Source organism: Tiliqua scincoides, chromosome 7 (assembly GCF_035046505.1).
Source record: "Tiliqua scincoides isolate rTilSci1 chromosome 7, rTilSci1.hap2, whole genome shotgun sequence".
NCBI lineage: Eukaryota > Metazoa > Chordata > Lepidosauria > Squamata > Scincidae > Tiliqua > Tiliqua scincoides.
The window spans coordinates 42,645,200-42,671,347 of record NC_089827.1 but is presented as its reverse complement, the minus strand read 5'-3'; the positions used below and the strand labels follow the sequence as shown (position 1 = coordinate 42,671,347).

The window sequence follows — 26,148 nt, the reverse complement described above, 5'->3', positions numbered from 1 at the left end:
AGAGAAAACTGAAGAAATGCACACTAGTTGTGTATATTATTCCATATATACAAGTCATTCAATATATTAAAATCCTAAATTTGATGTGTGCATGTTTGTGCATCTTGAACTCTTAAATTGTAATTTCTCTTCTTAATTCCATATTTCTCTCCCCTACACACAGACCTTTGTTTTTCACCATTCTGCTTTTCATTGCCTGTTGAGTACTCTTAACACAAGAATGCACAAGGCCAGTTATTTAGGCTATAAATGGCTAGTGTGTGAGGAAGTCTCATTTGTGTTTATACTTCCTCATGTTGTTTCCTGTTCTACCTTCTTGTAGATATATCCCTATCTTACTGCCATCCTTTTCTTGTGGTTGTTGAAGAACCATAGTGGTCTGAGCTTGGGGTGGGCTCATAAAATCCTAATAAATCTACCATTGTATCCCAAGCCATCACAAAATCAACTGATGATAGTTTTATGCCACTAATGACAGATACTCAAACAAATTTAATATGTCTCTAGGACAGCGGTTTTCAACTGCTGTGCTGCAGTCCACTAGTGTGCTGCAAGGCTGCCTCAGGTGTACCGTGGGACCAGAGCAGACAGGCAGCAGCCACACACTTGGGGGAAGCGGCTGCTTTGAGCCTCACGCTGCAACAGAAGAAAAAGGAGCAGGCGGCCTGAAAGGGGGCTGGTCGCGCTGTTTTGCACCTCCTGCTGTCACTTGCTCCTGTTCCTGAGCAAGACAAAGGCTGCAACCCTATCCTCATTTACTTGGGAGTAAGCCCCGTTGACTATTATGGGGCTTACTTCTGAGTAGACATGCCTAGGTTTGGGCATTGAGGCTGTTGTTGCCTGCCCCGTGTGTGCTGATTGGGCAGCCAGAGGAGCCTGAGGGAGGTTGGGTAGAGTGTGTGAGAAGAGGGAGCCTGGAGCAGGCAAGGAGGTAGGAAGCGAGCGAGTCTGCTGAGGCCACCAGCGTAAGAATTGGCTGACTGAAGCGTTCTTGAAAGTCCTTTTTCCTTGCCATAGTTTGCCTGCAACTCCTCAAAGCGACCCTCCCTGCCTCGCCTTTGCCTTTTAGAGGAAGGGTGTTGGGCCACAATCCTATCCACACTTACCTGGGAGTAAGTCCCATTGACTATAATGGGGGTTACTTCTGAGTAGTCATGCCTAGGATTGGGCTTTTGGTCTCACTCTTTCTTCTTAAATACAGGAGCAGGCAATTGGCACTTCCCCCCACCCTACTCCCTCCCACAGGCACATTCCCCCCAAATCTCATAACTGAAGTTGGCACCAATCTTCCTCCCTTCACTCGTCCTCACCTTCCAAAGGTCCAGAATCACTTGCCTCACATTTTCTCCCCCCCCCCACTCCAGCTGAATCCTGCAGTTGTTTCACTCATGTCTCTTCATTGCCCCTCACCCCACATCTCTTCACTATGTGCTCAATCTGACCTCTCTTTGCGAGCACTTTCTGGCATAACACTTCAATAACTACTCAATCATCCTACTCAAAACATTTTCCTCCTTTCCAGAATCACATAGACTTTCCTCTCCAAACTTCTTGTGAGTTTCTTTGTCATGTAATGATTTAATTGTATTAATTATATATTGTATTGGCAACCTTCAGTCTCGAAAGACTATGGTATCGCGCTCTGAAAGGTGGTTCTGGCACAGCGTCTAGTGTGGCTGAAAAGGCCAATCCAGGAGTGACAATCCCTTCCACACCGGGAGCAAGTGCAGTCTGTCCCTGCTCTGTCTCCCTGGCTATGGGCCTTCCTTCTTTGCCTCTTAGCCTCAGACTGTTGGCAAAGTGTCTCTTCCAACTGGGAAAGGCCATGCTGCACAGCCTGCCTCCAAGCGGGCCGCTCAGAGGCCAGGGTTTCCCACTTGTTGAGGTCCATCCCTAAGGCCTTCAGATCCCTCTTGCAGATGTCCTTGTATCGCAGCTGTGGTCTACCTGTAGGGCGCTTTCCTTGCACGAGTTCACCATAGAGGAGATCCTTTGGGATCCGGCCATCATCCATTCTCACGACATGACCAAGCCAACGCAGGCGTCTCTGTTTCAGCAGTGAATACATGCTAGGGATTCCAGCACGTTCCAGGACTGTGTTGTTTGGAACTTTGTCCTGCCAGGTGATGCCGAGGATGCGTCGGAGGCAGCGCATGTGGAAAGCGCTCAGTTTCCTCTCCTGTTGTGAGCGAAGAGTCCATGACTCGCTGCAGTACAGAAGTTTATATATATATATATATATATATATATATATATATATATATATATATATATATATATATATATATATTAATTGTAATGTAGTGATTTAATGTAAGGAAAATCTGGTAGTGTGCCTTGACAATTTTAGTGTCTTGTCAGTGTGATGTGTGATGCCAGTGTGAGCTCAAAAAGGTTGAAAATGGCTTTTCTAGGAGAAGGGCATTCAGTTGCATAAAATACCTCTTCACATTTCTTTGAAGAACAGTGGCATTAATAATAATAATAACTTTATTTTTATCCTGCCTTTCTCAAGGGACTCAAGGCGGCTTACAACTGATTAAAAACATAATTTAAAACAAATAAAAAACATATTAACACATATCATAAAAAACAGCAGTCAGATAAAAAATAGGTAAAAAGAGCATAGAGCAGCAGCAAATCATAAAAGAATCAGGCCTGTAAAAAATATTAAAAGATGTTAAAAAGGCCGAGAACTCAGAAGGCTTGTTTAAACAGAAGGGTCTTCAGGCCTCGCCGAAAGGTCTCAAGAGAGGGAGCTATTCTAAGTCAAGGGGAAGGGAGTTCCATAGCGTTGGTGCCACTACTGAGAAGGCCCTATTTCTTGCTGCCGCCCCACATACCCCCTAAGCGGCGGCACTTGTAAAAAGGCCTTCTCTGACGACCTAAGAGGATGAGCTGGATTGTACGGGAGTAGGCAATCTCTAAGATACCCTGGCACAGAGCAGTATAGGGCTTTAAAGGTCAAAACCAGCACCTTGAATTGGGACCGGAAACGAATGGGCAGCCAATGTAGCCGCTGGAGAAGCGGACTGACAGGGTCAAACCGCCTACCTCCAGTAACCACACAGGCCGCTGCATTCTGCACTAGTTGCAGTTTCCGAACCGTCTTCAAGGGCAGCCCCACATAAAGCACGTTACAGTAATCTAACCTCGATGTCACCGAGGCATGGATCACCATGGCCAGGTCTGCACGATCCAAGTACGGCCGCAGCTGGCGCACCAGCCGAAGCTGAGCGAAGGCCCCCCTAGCCACAGCCGCCACCTGGGAATCCAGGAGCAGCTGCGAGTCCAGGTGGACCCCCAAGCTGCGGACCTGTTCCTTCAGGGGGAGTACAACCCCATTCAGCGCAAGCTGATAGTCCAGCACCTGCATCGAGGATTTCCGAACCAGGAGAGCCTCTGTCTTTTCGGATTTAATTTCAGCTTGTTAGCCCCCATCCAGATCCTCACTGCCTCCAGACAGCGCTCCAGGCCCTCAACCGCCACCCTGGAGTCTGAAGAAAAGGAGAGATAGAGCTGGGTGTCATTGGCATATTGATGGCACCCCACTCCAAACCCCCAGATGACCTCTCCCAGCAGTTTCATGTAGATGTTAAATAGCATGGGGGACAGAATTGAGCCCTGTGGCACCCTGCACCTCAAGGGCCAGGGTGTCGAACAGGCATCCCCCAGCACCACCATCTGGGACCGATCCTCCAAGTAGGAGCGGAACCACCGCAAAACAGTGCCTCCAACTCCCAACTCGGCCAATCGGCCCAGAAGGATACCATGATCGATGGTATTGAAAGCCGCTGAGAGGACCAGCAGGACCAACAGGGCCGCACTCCCCCTGTCCAGTCCCCGGCGTAGGTCATCCACCAAGGCAGTTTCCATCCCAAAGCCCGGCCTGAAGCCAGATTGAAAAGGATCCAGATAATCTGCTTCATCCAAGTCCCTCTGGAGTTGGGACACCTAACCCGCTCAATTACCTTGCCCAGAAACGGGATGTTGGAGACTGGCTGGTAGTTATCTAACACAGTTGAATCCAGGGAGGGCTTCTTCAGGAGGGGGCGAACCACTGCCCGTTTCAAAGCAAGTGGTAACGTCCCCTCCATCAAGCAAGAGTTGACCACCCTCCCTGTCCACTCAGCCAGTCCACCCCGGGCAGCTCTTATCAGCCAAGCTGGGCAAGGGTCAAGCAAGCAGGCAGATGGCCTCACACTCCAAAGGAGTCTGTCCACATCCTCAGGCTGTACAAGCTGAAAAGAATCCCACAACACAGGACAAGCAGTTACCAAGGGGACATCGTCAGACATTGTCAATGTGGCATCCAAGTTGTGACGGATACGATCGATTTTATCTGCAAAATGTTGTGCAAACACGTCACAGCAGCTGACCGTGTATTCCTCCTGGTCTACTGGGGGGGCCTGATGGAGGAGGCCCCGCACCACACGGAACAGCTCTGCCGGACGGTTGTCAGCAGACGCAATGGTAGTAGAGAAGAACAGTCTCTTCGCTGCTACCACCGCCATGGAACAGGCTCTGTAATGAGCTCTACTCCGTGTCCGATTAGATTAATCCCGAGTTTTCTGCCACCTTCGCTCTAGACGCCTGCCCTGCCGGTTCATCATTCGTAGCTCCTCAGTGAACAATTACTAGGGTTTGCATCACCTGGTGTGGGAGCCCAGCACGTCACCCCCATGATGGACCTCCTCCCATGCAGTGGGTAGGGCAACACCCCAGCTGGTGGGCATGTGATGTACCATTGCCCCACCCCCACTGGTTTTTTGGCTATACCTTTCGATAGAACACAGGTATTTCAATGCAGTTTGTCTCATTGCATTCTGCATGATATTACGCATTGATTTATATATAACACGATGGTATTATTCCCAGAAACTGTGATTTTAGCCATTTTGGTCACTAGTTAGTGTTGCACACCCCCCGAGGGTCTCACCTTATTAAAATCTTATTGGTTCCATGCTGTGTCATAATACAGTGGTGCCTCGCATAATGAAATTAATCCGTTCCGCAAGTCCTTTCGTTATGCGAGTTTTTCGTTTTGCGAAGCGCATTTTCCCATAGGAATGCATTGAAATTTAATTAATGCGTTCCTATGGGCAAGAAAAGTCAGAACAAAGTCAAATTTGGTTTACAAAGTGTTTATTAAGTGCTCTTTAAAGGCATACATACTGTACAGAGGATTTCAAAAACAGGGGGGATGCTGAGTGGGGAGCTTGAAGGCTGTAATCCTGTGCACACTTTCCTGGGAGCAAGCACAATGGGACATACTTCTGAGGGGACACGCACAGGATTGTGCTCTAAGCTGGGGTGGAGGACAGAGCAGCTGCACTCAATGGCTTGCTTTTGCCGTGATCATGGGGGAAACGTGAAGGCAATGGGGCAGTGAGAGGGTGAATGAGTTATGGGGGGGATGCTGAATGGGGAGTTTGAAGGCTGCAATCCTGTGCACACTTTCCTGGGAGCAAGCACAATGGGACTTACTTACATAAACTGACATGAAGATCCTCCCCTTACTGGGGTGGACGGGATCATAAACTGACATGAAGATCCTCCCCTTACTGGGGTGGACGGGATCATAAACTGACATGAAGATCCTCCCCTTACTGGGGTGGACGGGATCATAAACTGGCATGAAGATCCTCCCCTTACTGGGGTGGACGGGATCATAAACTGGCATGAAGATCCCCCCCCTTAAAACAAACCAAAACAAAACAAAAAATTTGTCTTGTGAAGCACGGGTCATAAAAATTCGTTGTGCGAGTCACCAAAAATCGCAAAATGCTTTCATTCTGCGAGTTTTTCGGTGCGCGAGGCATTCGTTATGCGAGGCACCACTGTATCTCATTGGCTGTTTGAACAATCAGAATCTTTGGTCTGTTTTGAATTAAGAAAATCATGTTTTTGTTACTTAAGACAGTTGCATTTTTGTTCTCTGGTTTTTTGACCATGACTTTTGATAGAATGAAGATATATCACTCTGGTATTTTTATTGCATTTTATTACACTCTGGTATCTGTAAATTACACATCAAATGGTATATAACATGATGGTATTATTCCTAGAAACTGTGATTTTAGCAATTTTGGTCACTAGTGGTGCCACACGCCCCCCCCCATTTGCACATCCCCCAATGCGGCCTGCATCCCTCACACACCCCTAGCCATGTCACTGTTGCAGAATACTTGCTACATGAACAGTAAATGGAAGATGGTAAGCTGAGTCAGTCTAGGACAGTGGTTTTCAGACTGGGGTGTCGCAACGCCCCAGTCTGAAGGCCCTGGCCTCTTTGGGATGGGGGCAGGGGGAGGCAGCGACGACATCCCCAGGATCCCGCCTCTCAATAGGGCTGCAGGGACTGGGATGCATTCACCAGTCCCTGCAGCAGCCTGTCGGGCTGTCCCTGCAGCAGCCTGTCGGAGCAGCAGGGCTCCCCAGAAGTGAAAGTGATCACACTCCACTTCCAGTTTTGCTGCAGGGACTGCTGCTGCGGGGACTAATGAGTGCGCCCCAGTCCCTGCAGCCCCCCTGAGCTGGGGATCCTGGGGATTGCCCCGCTGCTTTCCCTCCACCCCGCTGCCTCCCCTCCACCCCCACAAGGACTTACAGCGGTGCAAATTCTCTGAGAGTTTGAAAACCGTCTAAGAGATTATGGAAGTAGGGGGATAGAGGCCACTTTCCTATCTTGTGGGTCTAGTAATTCATCAAAGTAGGAAGAGAAGATAAACATTTCTCACTTCAGTCTTTGGTGTTAATATATACTGTATTCCTTTGCACAATCCAGGCATTTAAGTTGCTGAGTTCCTCTTCTTTTTCCCACGGCCTGGTTCAAATATCTCCTGGATTAGAAGACCATAGGAACAGCTCCTTTTCCTTCTTAGGAACACTTCTCTCATGCCAGCAAGTCTCTGTTATTTGCATGGCTTCTGTCTTTTCCCCTGCACTCTTAACAAGCTGCAGCTGCTAGTTTTCCTCTTTAGGTCTGGCAACTTAGGCAGACGAAGAATGTTTTCCTTTCTTCATCCAGGGAAAGAATTTAGGAACTTTGTGTTTCATACAGGAGCAAGTGATGTACTAATTGTCACTATTCTACATTGAAAATTGCATTGATATAGTATAGTTTTCTACACATAAGAGATTCTGTAAATTTAGCTGATGAGTTTTTTCTTTAAGCAGGAAAAATTTTGTTCATAATTGTAGAGGAAATTTATGACACATGAGTTTTTTTACTATTTACCCTGTGTGTTTATGTGGGGAACTAAAAGGCAGCTATGTTTTCTGTACCAATCAAATCATCCCTTTGTTCTTTACTGTTCACTTCTGAACTGCAAACTTTCAGTTTAGAATCAAGGCTTTTAAGTAGTCTTTGCTACACTTTGGATTTCTTCCTTGCTCAGATAATGACCCATCAGACATCAGATGTGCCTTAACAGTTGTTGGTTCCTTGTAGCTTGAAAATGTTAGTTTGCCTTACATTATTAAACCTCTCTCTAGAGCAAATGCTTTGGTTGTTATTCAATATCTGGGATTTTTTTTTCATGAGCATAATGAGTGGAACCTGAACTCAAGGGAGGGTTTCATTTTGGAAAACTCTCCTTCTATCCTGGACATCTTGGTGAGCCATCCTGTATTACTGGTGCTACCTTTACTTAGCCTGTGACTAGGGGTGCTTAAAATAATTTTTTTGCAGCTTTTGTTATTTGAAAGTCAGAAAATGGTGTTATGTGTTTTTATTCCAAGTCCTCATTCAAAGTTCTCATTTTAATTAATGTTAAACACTTTAAAAGTATACTAGGTAGGTGATATAGCATCAGCAGATACAGCTACAGGATTATTTCTAACTGGAAAATCTATTTTATTTTCTGGAAAATATCTTAAGCACCAAAATATAGTGCTTTGTGTTTTTTATATGTTTTTAAAAAACAAAAAAGCCGTCTACCTATGACTAAGTGGTGTTACCTGTTTGGGTCATTGTTTTGAAACTACTTATGCTATACTTTTTGTCCTCTCTGTGTACATAGAATGTAGTTTCTGGTTAAATTTGATAAAGTTCTTTTCCAAATTATTCTGTAATACCCTTGTTCTGCCCTGCAGTAGTCTGTGCTAAGAGTATATTCTTCCAGTAAATTGGAAGGACATGGACAGTCTGAAGATAACCCAATAATGGTTATAAGTTCCTTTATGGTGTCAAATAGCCTTACTACTACTACTACTACTACTACTACTACTAATCCAGTAGGTCTCCATCTTACAATGGGCTCACGATGCATATAGATCATTTTACAATGGACTCTTCATGGTAAGACAAGGTTCACTGTACAAGAGGCTATTTCACTTTACCATGGACTGATTGCCATCAACAGGACCTTGGGTGATAGTTAAGCCAATCAGCAATGTGAACACAAGCATTTGGTGTCTCAGCCAATAGCAGCATTTGTAACAGCTTGACAGTATTTATGAAGGGAAGTGTACCAAAAAACAATGCATTATTGGGTTCACATATGTTCACTATATGATAGGATCTGCAGAATTATCATTAGCAGGGGTCCACTGTGTTCAACGCAGAAGATATATGAGCAATGCTTAGTGAAAGCTCAGAAAGTAGCTTCAGTGATCCTTTACCTTCCACAAGGCTAGTAGAATTCTTATATAAAGTCTTACATTAAACAGGGATCAGATACATCTTTTTCTACCTCAAAGAGGTTCACATGGATATCAAGGAAACCCTTTGCTGATCAGCACCCGAGGTAATATAAGTTATTAAATATGAAACATTAAAGAAGGGATAAAAATCCAAATATTCGAATCAGCCCTGTTAGTGAAGATGCATTTTATTTTCTTTATAATTTATTCAAGGAAGGATCAAGACTAATGCCTTGTCATTTTGCAACAACGTGCCTTGGGTTCCCTAACATTGATGTGAAGGCCTTTGTCTTAAGATTTCAGATGTATGTGTTTTGTCATAGGACACAGTTGAAAAATGTATTGGCTCCAGTAATCAACAGCATATAAAATAATATATAATATAAAATATTCTTTCTTAGGAAAATTTCATTTTCCATGAAACTCTATTTTTTTTTTTTGGTAGTTTGTGTAAAGGTTATTAGCTTGTGATTTTAGGTAAACCATCTGACTCTATTCAGCCCTTCTCACAGTGTTCTGTAATATATAACTTGGGCAATTAAAGCTCATGTTTGAGCCCCACTCTAGTTTGTACATTCTGTATCCAAACTAGACTTTAAATTGTATGTTCCTGGAAGTATTCTGTTCAGAAAAGAATCAGCAGGTGTTTATTGAAACCACTCATGTCTAAAAGGTAATTGCACTTAGAATAAACATTTTGAAGAGTGTCTTCTGCATCTGGGAACAATGAGCTGAACTGACTACATCTTCTGAGAGTGGCTAAATCATGGCCCTTTCTGTTGATGATTAAATAGTAGCATTAATATTTATTTTGTTTATCTGAGCATTTATATGTCGCCTTTCCATCTCCCCTCAAAGTAGCTCACAACTGATTAAAAACATAAAGCACATCATAAAGTAATAAAAAGATAAAATACAATAAAGTGAGAATTGTTAAAACTTACAAAGTATTAAATAAGGCAGCAGGCTATGCTAGTGAAAAGAGGTGGATCAAAAAAGCACCAAGCAACAGAAGGATTCCACTGAAGAGGCCAACCAAGTCCCGAGGAGGAAGAGGGAGTTCTAAAACTTTCGAATTGCTCCTATAAAGTTCATATCATGTGTGGTGTTGTTCGTCCATTCCCCAGCCATACCTCAGACAGATAAATGTGGTGCAGGGCCCCAGTTGTTGATGAGAGTGGGTGGACAGATGCATGTGAGGAGAGACAGCCCTTCAGTTACCTTCGTTTCAGACCATTTAAGGCTTCAGAGGTCATAACCAGCATCTTGAATTGAATTTGGAAGTATTCTGTCAACCAAAGAATCTGATATAATATGGAAGTAACAGCTTTCCAAGCATAGCCCCCCCCCCTCGGGCTTGTTTTGCAACATTTTGTACCAGCTACAGTTTTCAGTTGCTCTTCAAGGGTAGCACCTGTTGCTACAGCATGGGCCACCGTGGTAAGGTCTGACTTAAGTATGGTTGCAGTGGTGCACCAGGGTCACCCGGGCAGAAGCCCCCTGGCCACTGCCACCACATTGTAATCCAGGAGCAGCAGAGATTCCAGAACCCAATCTGCTCTTATAGAAGTAATGCAACCCCAATTCAGGATAGATGGATGACCTAAGTGACAGTTCCCTGGACTGCTGTTACTGCAGGATAGATGGATGACCTAAGTGACAGTTCCCTGTTACTGCTGTTGAAAGCTTTTACTTCCATATTATATCAGATTCTTTGGTTCTTCAAACCTCCATTTTGTCCAGATTTAATTCAGTTTATTGAGCCTCAACCAGTCCCCAACTGCTTTCAGGCAGCACTCCAGAATTTCAACACTCTCCCTGGGATTAGTTGCCATAGAGAGACATCTAATCAACCACACACTGGTGACAACCAACCCCAGACTGCGTGATCTCTCTGAGATGTTTCATGTAGTTTTAAAATGGCATGGTGGCCAGAATGGAACCCTGTGGCACCTCACATGCCAGAGGCCAGGAGTGTATATTTGTTGACCAGAAATAGATCTGTGCAGTGGTACTGGGACCACTGCATGGCAGTGCTGTCAAGTCCCAACCTATCCAGTGAACCCAGAATGGTCATCCACTAGAGCAATCAATGCTGTCTCTGTCTCAAAACTATGTCTGAAAGGGGTCCATTTTGTCCAAGACATGCTGGAGCTGAGAATCCACCACTTGTTCAGTCACATTGCCCAGACATGGGAAGTTTGAGACTGCTGGTCATTATCCAAAACAATGGGGTCCAGAGAGGGTTTCTTGGGGGGGGGGGGGAAACACAGCCAGCTTCAATACTGTTGGCAACTCTTATGCCTCCTGTCGTACACGTCGTACACTCCCAGGGTTTGGGGTGCTCACAGTTCTTGGTTCTTGAACCCTAGAGCCCTCAAGGACCCTTGTTTGGTAGTACTGCCACTGCCCTGTACGTGCCAGTGTCTCAGTCCAGGGACACTGAGACCCTCCAGGCTTAATTCTATCCCTTGCAGGCACTGAGCACTTTCTTTAATTAAAGCCTCAGTCCTCAAGTTACTAGTCCTCAATGAGGATTTGGTAGCTTGCTGAACAGCTAGGCAGGATTCTGAACCTTTGTCCCCAACAGACAATGAAACAACTTAGTAAAAAGATTTTTACTTTATTAAATACATAGGGTTACATAAAGTTACAAAAGGCAGCAAATGCTAGAGGCATAAAACTTCTAGGAAACATATCAGCATTAAAATAACAAAGCTAACTGGCTATCTCTATTATTCCCTACTCTCACCTGGGTCAGCTTTCCTTTGTAGATCTTTCAGCTCCCAGTTACCTAAGAGGCTGCCTGGCCCTGGTGGATCAAGCTCTCCCTGCAGGATCTTGCACCCACAACCTTTTCCACCAAAAGAACACCAAAAAGACCACAAACTGACACCCGCTTTGGGCTTTGTCCTTATACTTCTCATGCTAACAGGACTCAGGTGACTCATTTAAACTGTCCAGTCAGAAACTCTTGGGGACAGAATCTTCCCGAAGTGGGGCTGGATGCTAGTCCTCTTAGTTCTTCCCCTCCCCACTGGAGATTCATGGGCGCCTTTCTGTCTGTGTAGGTGCTACATTATTGCCTTCCATTGAGTTGTAAATTCCTTGCAGCTAGGAACTGCAAGCCACTTCTCTGTTACTGGTTTAGCTTGGTTCAGGCTTTACATGATACTAGGCCTAAACTGTACATATTCCTGACGCGTCCCCCTGGGGGGGGGCAGATTGAATAAGCCAAACTGGGTAAGGATCAAGCAGAAGGACTCAAGCTGCAAAGGATCCTGGCCATATCCTCAGGTTGTACAAGCTGATAAGAATCCAAAATAATAGGACCAATAGATGCCCCGACACTGTCAATGTGATGTCATCCTAGACATTACTGAATTTTTAAAAAGCACAAATGTATATCAGAGTTATTACGGTTAGCAGTTTCTAACAGCCTAAATTTTTTTCCCCAAAGGTTAAGAGGTTTTTTGTTTAAAAGATCAGGAGTCAGAAATCCTTGCTGATCTACTGCAAATAATCTGTTTGCCATTAAATCCTAGTCTGTCTTCTGTCCATTCTGATCTATTGAGCATGACCAATATGATACTTTCAATAACATTCAGCAGCATATTCATCAATCAGTAAACCAAAATGCTCCCTCTGCTGTCCATTGTTCAGTAAATCAGGACAAGACAGCTGACGTTGGATATATTTGCAGCAATCCAGGGCAGAATACCAATGTTAGCAGATTCTCCTCCAGGTTCTTGGATCAAAGAGCTGTAATAGCTTCCTTGGCAGGAGGCTGGCCACAGATGCTTCTGTACATTTTAACAAATTATATGCTGCCTTTCAGCATTAAGGTTTCCAAAGTGGCTTGAATGTGTTCTCACTACTTCCCTTACTGATATCTGGTTCAAAATATTTGGGAACAGCAAAACAAAGCAATCCTTATCATTGCTACTGACTCAGAAGGCTGCAATTTATAGTTTATGATGCTGTCATTATCAGTGACTGAGGTTGTTGGACTTGACAGACATACTGCCACAAGGCTGGTTTGTAGCCATCCTCTTGCAGAAGTGATAATGTTAAACAGCTTAGAACTGAGAGGCAGTTATTTAACTTCGTTGGATACTCCCAGAAGGCATTATCCATTTTGCCTGCAAAGTGTCGTGCTCTCTTGAAGGTATATAACAGATCCTGGAAGGTATTTCTAGGTTAGCATGGCTAACAGAATAGAAGCTAGTTCTTGCAGAGGCAGAGATGGTCCAGATCCTAATATTAAAATGTCTGTATACACCTATTGCTTTCAGTTTCTCTACATAGCTTGTGGTGTTACTGAAACATCCATGTAAAGAAATGCATAAATGTAATTGACACAAGAGCTTACTTTGGAGAATGATATACAGTTTTGTTTTCATCCTTAAAATCCACTCTATCAGCCTCTCACTGGATACTTTGGGCAATGATACTTTGAATAAGAACAGCATGAACATCTTGCGCATATTATGGGACATCGAAAGCCAGGAAATTAATGCAGCTGCTAATAAGACCTGTTCCCACCTTCAGTTGCAGTTACCATTGGTCCTTGGTTGTCATCCCAAATATCTGTATTTGCTAAATGATTCACAGATCCATCTACTTGTAATGTGTTTTCATCTCATGAGTTAGAAGCTAGATTTTGTTGGCATTCTCAAATTTCAACCAGAGCCTTAGTTCATATAGTACAGCACTGTCCTTATTATATGGATATTAGAAGTATGTTTCCAAATTTATTTTTAGAGGGCCCTTTATGGGATGAGATGATGAAATCCTTCGTTTGCTTCTAGCTTCTACTGATGCGTTGGTCATAAACCAACTGGCTAAATTTTTGCATGTTATTCTAACTAGACATAGAACCATATTCCCCATCCACTCTAACTATTCTATTTCTTAGGCAGAGAGTCTGTATTTTGCTTTGTCTGTTTGTCTGTTTTGTTTGTCTGCCAATGCCTAATAAAGGTTTTTGAAATTTAAAAATAGCAAATCCTGAAATTTTGAAGCAAATATTATAGTTTTTACACAAGCTTTTAATGTAAGGCATTAAAATATTTAACAACTGACAGCAGCATAAGACTGGTAAGGAGCAATTAGGGTTATGATGAGAGTAAATGGGTATGCAAAATAGGAGACACACTTTTGCTATCTCCAATCATATTTTCTTATCTCATTGAATAGAGAACCTACCAATGGATTGCAGTTTTGTCAGGTGATCACCTTATTACTGCTACTTTAGCTGTTCATGTGAACGCTATTAAATACAATTATAAATTTTGTCACTTTCACAATTCCTTCCCCAATCAGCTGTTCTGGTGCTTAACAAAGTTTTTTAAAATCATGCTTCTTTTATCATTTTCAAACTCCTTTAGGTAGAAGAGTTGATGATGGCTATGGAGAAAGTAAAACAAGAACTGGAATCCATGAAAGCAAAGTTGTCCTCTACCCAACAGTCACTGGCTGAGAAGGAAACCCACTTGACCAACTTGCGAGCTGAGAGAAGAAAACATTTAGAGGAGGTCCTAGAGATGAAGTATGTCTTTGTTTCTTGTAATAGTTCTTTTAGGCTTTTAATCCAGCAGGTAGTTTTAGATCTTAAATTTTCTATTTATTGAAAATCTTACTTTTTCGCAGATATCATTGCTTTTTCCAAATTTTTAAAATACTACTTTTAGTTATTGTATTATATATAACTTGTTTAGTAACAGAAAATTTTCTTGTATGAATGGGATTTATCCCCCCCCCCCAAATACACACAATATGCTAATACAATATTTCCTGGATTGTGGGTCACAACCTGATTGTTGGTGGGCATGAAACTGATCGCCTGATGGCTGATTAGGAAAATGGATTGAGCTCTATGCAAAGTAAAACTGAACCGCACATGCATTTTTACTCATGAGTAGGCAACCATGCTTCAGTCCACTTCGAAGGGCAGATCTAGAGATATGCAACACCGCCAGAACGATCCCAATCTGATGAACACTTGGGAAGGAATTCACTTCCTCCAGGTTGATAAGGAAAATGTATTGAGCCCAATGGAATGCAAAATGGAGTTACACATGCACATTTACTCACAAGTAGGTGAGTGTGCCTCAGTCTGCTTTGAAGTGCAGGCTGAGAGGGGTGCAATGCTACCATAATGGTCCTGATCCAGTGGACATGGAATTCTCCAGAAGTCCCCACTGCATAATAAAAAAGGATAAAATCAGAGGCTTGAGCGGCTGGTAAGGTAAAGCTTTTTTTTTTTTAGTCTGTAAAGCTAGTTTGGTCCTGATAATGTCATTTTAAAAAGTGGGTCCTGGTTCAAAAAACTTTGGGAACCACTGTGCTAATTTATACTCCTTTAACTGTATTGCAACTTTTTTTTCTCTAAGACTTTAAAAGATAATGGGGGAATCTTTAGACTCAATTATTAAATTCATACCTGGAGAAGGAATGTATTTAAGAGTACAAACTTTAATTTCAAAGAAGTAAAAATGAGTAGGGGCCAAGGATAACATTACAGCTAAGGCAGGAAAACTATGTCAGATTCTGTTAGATTTTCCATTTTAAATTGTCCTTTCTTAAATCTATGGAATTTGTTTCCAAATGTGTTTTTGGAAGCGAGTACTTAGCTTTCAGAGAGACAGTTATCTATTTAGCGCTGCATTGGCTGGTGCTGCCAGCAGATCATTAGAGGCACTTTTAGTTGTTTAGCCATCCCTGAAGAGAAGGAACATTTTTATTGGCAGGGCTTCCAGCGATTTTGGTTTTGTGAGCCATTGTTTATATTCAACTTTCTTGTTAACATCTTTGTGTGTGATTTTTGAAGTGGGGGAAAGAAAAAAATTGAGAGAAGGAAAAAGTTCATGTAGAATGGAAAGAAGGTTTTTGAATCTTGGAGAAGGTACATGAACTTTTCAGACATCCATACTTTATATTCAGCTGAATACCTGGCACTGGGACACAGGAGTGTCTGCATTCTCCTTTTCAAGAACATTCTTTATTTTTAACTAAAGAAAATTGAGCTACTAATTTGCCCTTCTTGAGAGCTGATTGTGTGAAGGAGGAAGAGACTAATGCTTAATGCAAGAATCAAAAGCAATTTAAGATGTGTCTTTTATAATCAATCCTCTGGTACTGTATTTGCTTGCCAAGCTGCTCTGCCAAACCTTCCCTTTAAAATGTATATGTCTATGCATGTTGCATTGTATTTTCTGGAATGTGTTCGAACTTGGAGCTCTGGAGCATTTAATAAAATGTGTCCTTCAGTGAAAACCAGTTGTTAACTAGTTAGTTACTGTTGGGAAATAGTTATACAGTTGAAACTGAATATCAAGAGTAGCCAAAACCTGGCCCTAAACATGTTTTAGGAATATTAGTATGTTTCTCTGCAGATTGGTTTTCAGTGCTCAGGACTAGTTCTACGTAGGACGTTTACATGGTTGTGTTAGAACAATATACTGCAGGTGTGCTTTTCTGTTCATTTGCTATTGAGGAAGTTCAATAATCTTCCATCCCTATGTACTTGAATAGAAACGTCATAGGGATCAATTGGAATCTTCTAATATCGATAAGAACCATAGCCTGTAGCTGGCATATTGAGGTGTTATACTGAGCTCCAGCTTGGGTCCTGTGAAAGTTCAAAGATAATAGATATGTTGTTTACTAGAATAAACCTAATGCAGGGATGTCAGACTCATTTCATGCAGCAGACCAAATATCATTTGTGATGCCTGCTGCGAGCTAGAAGTGGTGTCATAAAGCAGGAAGTGATGTCATTTAGCAGGTCATTACCAGAAATAAGCACTTTTTCTTGCTTAGGAACACGTTAGCTGCAAATGACAGAAGAGAAAATATGCAGATCTTGATCACATTTTCAAAATATGGGAAAGCCCAATTATCCTGTGGGCAGTACTTTCAGAAGTTGACAATTGAGCATAGGTCAGTAGCTGTGAAAGCAGCTAATGGTGGTGCTGGGAGAGCTCAAGAGCCAAATAAAGAACTTCCGAGGGCTGCATCTGGCTCCCGGGGCTTATGTTTGACACCTTTGACCTAATGCTGCTCTTTTCAAAATCTCTGGAAGTTTGAAAACCTCAATAAGTGCTTGCAGGGATGGGAGGGAGGCTGCGGGAGCGGCAGAAGGCAGTGGGGCAATCCCCAAGTTCGCGTCACTAAGGGGGGGCTGCTGGGACTGGGATGTACTCACCAGTTCCTGCAGCAGCCTTCCCGGGGTGCAGGGAGCCCTATGCGAGCATCTGCAGGGCTTCCCAGGTTGTCAAAAGTGAAAGTGGAGTGATTGCACTCCACCTCCACAAAACCGGAAGTGGAGTGCAATCGCTCCACTTTCACTTTTAGAAGCCTGGGGAGCCCTGCAGATACTGGTGCAGGCCTCCCACACCTTGGGAAGGCTGCTGCAGGGACTGGTGAATACAACCCAGTTCCTTCAGCCTTGTTAGCGATGCGATCCTGGGGATCACGTTGCCTTCCCCCCTGACCCCGCCCCTTAAGGGGACAGAGGCCAGGGCCTTCAGGCTGGAGTGCTGTGATGCCCCAATTTGAATACCACTGCCCTAATGGGTTGCTGTCTCTAAAACTTAAATCTTTAAAAACTTATAACCTCTTCATCCTGTTTGTCTAGGGCATTGATGGTGAACCTTTTAGAGACCGAGTGTCCAAACTGCAACCCAAAACCCACTTATTTATCACAAAGTGCCAACATGGCAATTTAACCTGAATACTGAGGTTTTAGTTTAGAAAAAAACAACTCATACATAAACATCTTTTACCTACTATTACTTGTAACCAGTAATGAACTTTTCCTCTAGAAATTTGTCCAATGTCTTCTTAAAGGCAGCTAGGCAAGTTGTCACCACTGTTTCCTGTGGCAAAGAGTTCCACAGACTAATTACATGCTGGATAAACAAATATTGGCAGGGAGGGGGTGGCTGCAAGACCTTACCACTGCTCATTTTCTCAAACAATAAAAAAAATTTTGAAAAAAGCCCCACCCACAGAAGTGGGCTCTAAGGCTGCAATCCCAGCCACTCTTTCCTAGGAGTAAGCCTCATTGACTCTAATGGGGTTTACTTCTGAGTAGACACGCACAGGAGCGGGCTCCAAGGCTCCAATCCCGGCCACTCTTTCCTGGGAGTAAGCCTCATTGACTTTAATGGGGCTTACTTCTGTGTAGAACACGCACAGGAGCGGGCTCCAAGGCTCCAATCCTAGGCACTCTTTCCTGGGAGTAAGCCTCATCCACTGTAATGGGGCTTACTTCTGAGTAGACATGCAGGACTTATCTCTGCCTGTTCATCCCCAGCTGCGCCTTTGCTGTGGAGGAAAAGCCTCTCCTGGCACCGAGTGGGGAGCTGCTCACGGAAAGGCGGGCTGCAAGGCTCACGATGGCTGAGGATGAGGGCGGCTCAGGATTGGCTGGTGGTCAGCCAGTGAAGGGCGCTGAGCCATTCCAACAGAAAAAACCAGGAGCCTGCTGGATGCTGATTGGCTGAGCCTGCTGGAGAGTTGCGGAAGGGAAAAACAGGGACCTTAAGCCTGCAGAGCGGGCAAAACTGAAAAGGGAAACAAACTCGGGGCAGGTGGGGTGATTGGAGAGGAGGTGATTGGAGATGGGGGGAGGGAAGCAGCCCACCCTCCTCAACATATGGAGGCTCGGAAAAAGCCTCCGTTTTCTTAAAGTGACACGCAGCTTCAGCACCCCTCTCCAGGCTGCCTGGCTCCAGGTGCCCACAAAGACGGCTCGGAGTGCCCCCTCTGGCACGCGTGCCCATAGGTTCGCCACCACTGGTTTAGGGTAACAGGGGGCAGAATAATGGCTATATTGTTTCTCATAATTTTGATGAATTGAAATGTTGTATTGGGAAGAATGGATGAGATTAACAATTCTTAATGAAATTACTTTTGTATATATCATCCATGGCCACTGAGCAGTTAGAGAAAAGGAAGTATGGTGAAGGAAGGGCTAGTCATTAAGTCTTTTCCCCTATACAACCACTGTGTCGGTGGTTTTCTCTGAAGACTACTACCCCTAAACTTATACAAAGTAAGTAAGGAGGCTTACATAAAATCGAGGATACATGAGAATGCCTCACTGGCTTGTTGTTTTTCTCCTCCTTATCTTCCAGCTCCCAAAGTAGCTGGTTGATCCAATAGCTGCTGTGAGGGCGGAGGAAGGGCCCAGTCAATTTGAAAATTACTTTCGTACAATGGCCAACCTCTATAGGCCCATTGCTCCATCTCAAGAGGCTGTGTGCCATGGAGTTGGGAATAAAGGGAAGTCCTGAGCAGATAGGAAACAGAAGCCAACAAAGGAGCTCTAAATCATGGTTTGCCTGTCATGCAGCTGGAAGCTCATACATGGGATATGTTTCCAACTATGATTAGAACAAACCATGATTTTTCATTGTATCTGAAGGAACCCAGGCATTGTACAATGGCTATTCAGATAGTAACCACCAGTAGGCTTTTTTTTAATCAAGGAAAAGATTCTGTTATGCACAAAAGTTACTATACAACAGTACCTCTCAATGTAATCACCACCCAAATACTATTCTGAATTTTCCATCGAATTCCCTTAAATTTCACAATGATGGAAAGTTTAGGAATTGTGAACTGACAACTCGCAAATCACTTCGTCAACTCTTTCATCAGCAAATCACTTCGTCAACAAGATCATCTGTCACCACAGTTACAGGGGAGTACCCAGTATGTTATAGGGAGCATACATGATGGTTCTGTATGAAACTGTGACTAAGAAACTAGGATATCACATGTTTTGTGCAAGGTGGGCGCCCTAAAACAGATGTTCACAAAAAACAGCAAATTGGGTTTGTGTTGACATTGTTTGACGAGTGCTTACAAAAGCTTGTGCCACACTTCGGCTAGTGTCTCAATTCACATGGTAGTAGTATTGTATAGTAAGTAACTTTTGTGCATAATAGAATTGTTTTTCTTCATTCTTGTTTTCTTTAACAGCCTACCAGTCAGTAGGCTACAGTCAGTTGTGGTGCGAATTTGAATCTCTGTAGAGTTCACAGTCAGGGTACAATGGAAAAATGTGATCTCTAATAAAGTGCACTTATGTAAGATCTCTTCTCATCTGTCCGGGTAGAAAGTTATTCTCTCCCAATGCATTTTTCCACAGCTATTAGTAAAGTGTGCATATTTAAGTCAGATCATTTGTTTATATACTCCATCTTTTCTTTAAAAAAACTTACTGTTTTGAGCGGTCAGAGTACTGTGGCTCACAGTTACATTACACTTTATGATAAAAATCTCTGTACCGTATTATGTCTTGAGCTCCATGGTCCCTGAGAATAGTCCTATAGAGAGAATGCACTGTACTATCTAAATGAGCCATGACAGGCCTGGGAGCAAGACCAACTGCTGAAAAATGCACCAGGTGGTGTTAAAGGGGTTTGTTCCACTCAGTAATTGCTCAGACTGTTAATGTTGTAGTGTGGAGTTGGGCGAGGAGGTTCTCTTAGCTATTTACTTCCTGAAGGGTTAGCTGCACTATACTCATGTTGCCATCCTATTTCAGAGGAGAATCATTCTTCCCATCAACCCCCACCCTCTTTCTGTACGCATTGTATGCGAACAGTGGGACGGTGCTGCACGATAAGGTGATTCTTGTTTTAAGGCCACGCTGAAAAAGCTGGCACACCAATTCCAGTTTCAGGTTGTTGAGAATAAAACCCCTCTTAAAATGTTTTAATCAGGTTAAAAACTTTAAATATTTGAAGTGGGATGGAAGGAAACATTTTAACTAGAACAGATCTCTGCATTCCAGTCAGGTTTACACAACTTCAGGGTCATTTTTCCTCATATTATTAGATTATAAAATGCTTATAGAAATGTACTTGAAAAATCCCATCTGTTTGAAAGCATTTATTTTAGCATGAAGAGTGCTGGATACCATGTTTGGTACTATCACTGTAGGTCTGATGAGGGCACTCTGGGTGGGCATGTGTCTCATTTTTTTTTTTATACCAATCTCTGTATGTAAAGCAGCTTTTAGGACAAGTGCAATGTATTTAGAAGGCATAAACGGTATTTGCATATATACTTTTAAATTACAGCAACTAATCATCTGTTTCAGCTTTAAATTTCATGTTAATTGTTTCCTTTCAATTCCAAATACACATCTGTTCTTGCAGGCAGACCAAAGTTGTTCTTCCCTTCAGATTGTATCCTGACTTTTTTTCCCCCCCACAAATGGTAGTTATTTCTGTTTGCTTGGGAGGGGGCAATTTTTACCTTCTGTAGCTTCTTACGCATGCACACAGTAAAAATTGGGCCCTAAGGGTTTTTTTTTTGGGGGGGGGGTGCAGTTGCAGAAGGAAGGGAGTTTAGTGAAAACCTCTACCTCCTTGCAGAAAATGAATTTCCTTGCATTTGCAGAAGAAGCTAAAATAAACCCTTTCTCTCTCCACCCCACTAATGAGTAGGAATCTCTAATATTGTCCTACTACCTTGCATGTGCCTGATCTTGTCTGATCTCGGAAGCTAAGCAGGGTTAGGCCTGGTTAGTACTAGGATGGGAGACCACCTTGAAATACCGGGTGCTGTAGGCTTATACCATAGTCTTTCGAGACTGAAGGTTGCCAACCAACCTACACAAGGTAGGGGAAGAGTGAGAGGATAACAAAGAAAGGAGTAGCTGGATAATACTGTCATTGTGCATTAGACTGAGCATTTAAAGGTGTTACCTGGGTGAAGATTTGGCAATACTATATCCACAATTTAGAGAATATGGGAACAAAATTAGAAGGGATCTGAGCTGATCTCTCACTTTCCCACTGTCAGCAAGAACAGGTAGAGTACCCACAGCTCTAACTGAGATGTGCAAATCAAGGTTTACATATTTTCTCTTCTGTCACTTGCAGCTAACAAATTCTTACATAAGAAAAAGTGCTTATTTCTGGCCATCATCTGCTTAGTGATGCCACTTCCTACTTATTGATGTTGCTTCTGGCTCTTAGCGGGTGCCATTATTACTACTCGGCTCACCGCGTGAAATGATTGTCACACCCCTTGGCTAGGCAGTGTAACTTTGACTGGGCCACTTTCCCTATTGGGGAGGAGCACAGACTCTGTTTTCCTGTCCAGACTGCTGGACAGCAAACCTCAATTGCAATTTGCATTGGGACCAAAAGACTTTACATTCATACCTGAATCTGTGCATGATTCATGCACATCGCCCACTATTATATTTCCAGCAGATTAGGTAGGGTTGAACCCATTGTGAGACCATGCCAATCTGCACAAAAGTACCCTGGATTGTATCCAAAGAAAGTGAATCTTTACTAAGCACAGTTGAAATAGATAGGACTTTAGTTGTGATTAAACCGTTTTATCAAGATTCACTGTCTTCAATAAAACCTGCTGGGAAATGCTCTCTTACTGGTTTCTGAATGTTGACGTTTTTATGGTAGATTTGTTTCCATTTATTATTTTGCATAAGGACTATGCTGTATATCCTCTGTTGACTGTTGCTGCAACAGACCATCATTACTTCCCGCTGCAAGATAGAAACACACCTGTCTATAGCAGACAATAGGATAGGGGCAAGCAACATAAACATGTTGACAACTCTTATGATATGTAAAAGTAAGGAAGAGTTATTCCTTTTCTTCGGAAAAAAAAATACAGTATTATCCAACTTATGGCCCATTGAGCCCAGTGCAGCGCGACATGGGGTAAGGGGAAAGTTTTCCCTTTGCCTCAGGTTGCATCGCTTCTGGCCCCAAACTCGCTCTGGATGCAGTGCAGGCCCACTGGCCTGCCTGCTCCAGAACAAGTTAGGATTGCACTGTTAAATATTTAGGGAGAGTACTTTGGTTTCCACACTTGTGACTTAATTTGATCCTCAGTCATATTGAAAGGGACCCATGTTACTCAGGGAAAGCAGAACAGTAACATCTCTCTGGAATTTGTTTTCAGGCCTTGATTAAAACTAAGTGGACTTGGCAGACTGAATGCAGGTTGATTACTCTGCTAGTAGCAATATCACTACCAAAAAAACCAAAACCCTCTGTGGTTGCCTGCTTGCTGGCAAGATACCACTGCCTGTGCTTAATTTCCCTTTGCTTAATCCAGCCCTTGAATTTGAGATGCTTCTTTACTCCCCACTGGCTTCTTCCCTGGGCTCCACTGAGCTCTTAACCTCATTCAGAGACTGATAAAAATAACTAGTTATTTTGTATGTATAGCCAAGAATTATGTACACATACAAAAAACAGAAGTTTGTGGCTCTTTCCTATTTTGCAGTGTCAAGTCTTACGACAATGAAAATGGCTTATTTCCCTCACGTAATCTGTAATAATTTATAAAGTTCTCAGTATCCAATATTCCCCTACTCTTCACCTGTTGGCAACCTTCAGCCTTGGAAGACTATAGTATCGCACTCTGAATGTTGGTTCTGGAACAGCGTCTAGTGCAGCTGAAAAGGCCGATTCGGGAGTGACAATCCCTTCCACACTGGGAGCAAGTGTAGTCTGTCCCTGGTCTGTCTCCCTGGCTATGGACCTTCCTTCTTTGCCTCAGTCTGTTGGCCAAGTGTCTCTTCAAACCGGGAGAGGCCATGCTGCACAGCCTGCCTCCAAGCGGGACACTCAGAAACCAGGGTTTCCCATCTGTTGAGGTCCATTCCTAAGGCCTTCAGATCCCTCTTGCACATATCCTTGTAACGCAGCTGTGGTCTACCCATAGGGCGCTTTCCCTGCACGAGTTCTCCATAGAGGAGATCCTTTGGGATCCGACCATCGCCCATTCTCATGACATGACCAAGCCAACACAGACATCTGTTTCAGCAGTGTATACTTGCTAGGGATTCCAGCTTGTTCCAGGACTATGTTGTTTGGAACTTTGTCCTACCAGGTGATACCGAGGATGTGTCAGAGGCAGCACATGTGGAAAGCATTCAGCTTCCTCTCCTGCTGTGTGCGAAGTGTCCATGACTCACTGCAATACAGAAGTGTACTCAAGATGCAAGCTCTGTAGACCTGGATCTTGGTATGTTCTGTCAGCTTCTTGTTGGACCATACTCACTTCGTGAGTTTGGAAAACGTGGTAGCTGCTTTACCGATGCGTTTATTTAGCTTGGTATCGAGAGAACCTGTACAAATACTCTATTCTCCTATACAGTATTCACCTACTCTTCTTTTCCATTTATATCAGGGGATCCTTCTTGATAGTTTACCTTCTAGGCTTACTGCCTTTTCGTGAGGAAAATCCCTGATTTGGTTCTATTTTTGGATTCTTCAACCCCTCAAAGGCTTCTGTGGTCTTACCCTCCTAAAAAGCTGCTGAGACATCTTGCTGCAGTAGCCATGATTCCAATACTCCTCCTCTTGTTATTTGGCCTGTTAATAAACTTCTAGTATTTTTACTATTTTACCTTTCTTGTCCAAATTCACTCAGGAGTGCGTTTGTCACACCTACCAGATTACTTGCATTTCACTATTGTTTGTCTTCAAGGGGAGACCCCTCTAATTTAGAGGCTCTTTTGTTAATTCAGGAGAGACGCTTTCTCAAGGCAGTCTCATCCTATTTGAGTTTCCAATTCTTGGGTACAGGCAGTGCGAAGACCATTAGTTCCTCCGTAAACTCCAGTTTGACCAGTAAGAATTGGAAGACAAAGGAAAAAGGGTCATTACTAACTACTAGACACTGTGCCCATTTTGCTCTCTTCCTTCAAGCCTTTCCAGAAGCTGGCTCTTATTTATTTACTTATTTACTTATTTACTTTTCTGTTTACAGGATTTCTACCCTGTTTTGTGTCCTTACTGGGCATCCAAAGCAGCTATTACCACTAATGACATTGACAGCACAATCCTAACTTGTGCTGGAACAGGCAGGCTGGTGGGGCTGACTGAGTCTCGGCCCGAGGCAGGGGGAAACTTTTCCCCTTACCCTGGGGAGAACTGCAGCAGCCCCAATGGGGATACTCGAATCTGGACCATCAAAATTGGTGGCACAAATCTGAGCAGCCCGGTACTGTCCCAGGCCGCCCAGGAATGTGGCTAGGATCCAGCATAAGTGTCAGATCCTGGCCCCGCCTCCTGCTCCCTGCCTGCCCCCAGGAGCATCCACTGCCTGCCCATTCCCCATCCTGAAATGCATTCCACCCACCTCCTCCCTGCCCTTCCCATGCTCCCCCCCCCCGGCCCCTGTGCTGGCCAAGCTCAGCTGGTGCAAACTTACCAGGCCTGGGGCTTGTGTTGCACCAGTTTATCTACCCCAAAAGTCACTTGAAAGTGCTTTACAGCACTTCTGTGACACTCTTTTGCCATTGCAAGTCCCTTGCACCGACTGAGGGCGTCCTCAGGGTTATGCCCTGAGTCAGTTATCCTGTTCTGTTCTTGGTTTGACTGTATAAGGAGGCTCTTGAATAATTTTTTATTTTTTTTCACTTTATAGTCATGGTAAATATGCTTTGTTTCATTCACCCTCTGTTAAAAGTGGCTGGTTTAGAAGGTTAAAGTGTGTCCATCTGTTCTAGATTTGCTGTTGCTTGAGAAGGCAGAAACGCCAGGAATTAGTGAGTGGCTTAGGCTTTTCTCACCATTGGCAGCTGACAGAAACGCTGATGAGGTGATAATGAACTAAAAGGTCTGCCCCTTTGGCTGGGTGGAAAGAGAACCGAGACAGTGGGCAAGTCTCACTCTAAGTCTTGCCAAGATTTCCCCCCTTTTTTCTTTTTCTTTTTTTTGATAGACTCTATCTGAAGCAAAAGTTAACAGGTATGCTTTCCTGGATGCATGTCAGAAATGTAACTTATCACCAGCAGGTACTTGAGGAAATATACACACTGTGTTATACACTACGTGGGCATCCATCTGCTGGAGTTACCAGACAGCCTAATCGGGCAGAGGCAATGAGGCAAGTGAGCCCAATATGTATGCTTGTTTATGAAAGACAGATGTAAAATGTTAAGTACCAAATATATTTTGTAGAGCATAGTGCTTGCATTGAATGTTTGGATTTTGTAAATATTGCTACTCTTAACATTCAGTTGTGCAAGTTTTCAAATCACATTACGTACTTCTACTAGTACTAACAATGTACTAGGTGATGTATGGAGAAAAACAAACAATGAGTAATGCTCCCTCAAAACTGTGTGTGATATGCACAGTCTTAACTCTAGTACTTGAGATGTAATCTTCTCTATGTGTGCGCACCCATGTACGTACCTCAAGGAGCTTAGGGTGCCTTTCAGAGGTGGTGCCATTTTATTTTCATAACCCTGAGTCATAGGTTAGATTGAGAAAAAGTGATGCTTCAAAGGCGACCCAGTGAACTTCATGGTTGTAGTGAAGGGTTTGAATCTGGATTTTTCCAAGCCCAGCATGCTAGTCATTGTGTCATGTGTCCTGCAGAATGCCTCTGAATTCCAGGTGTTGAGGAGAGCTGTTGCTTTCATTCTCTGCTTATAGGCTTTCCAGAGGCATCTGGATGGCTGCTGTTGGAAGTACAGTG

General features: G+C 43.5%; 1 protein-coding gene and 1 pseudogene across 5 annotated transcripts in view; both read left to right on the top strand.

Moving 5' to 3' along the window:
* ERC1 (ELKS/RAB6-interacting/CAST family member 1) overlaps positions 1-26,148 on the top strand; it is a 210,856-nt gene that overhangs the window by 108,847 nt on the left and 75,861 nt on the right. For all 5 annotated transcript variants that reach the window (XM_066633526.1, XM_066633525.1, XM_066633524.1 and 2 more), the window contains one exon: positions 14,037-14,197. In XM_066633526.1, coding sequence (XP_066489623.1) covers positions 14,037-14,197 — 161 coding nt within the window. The remainder of the gene's footprint in view (positions 1-14,036; positions 14,198-26,148) is intronic.
* LOC136657889 (5S ribosomal RNA) lies at positions 21,124-21,242 on the top strand (annotated as a pseudogene).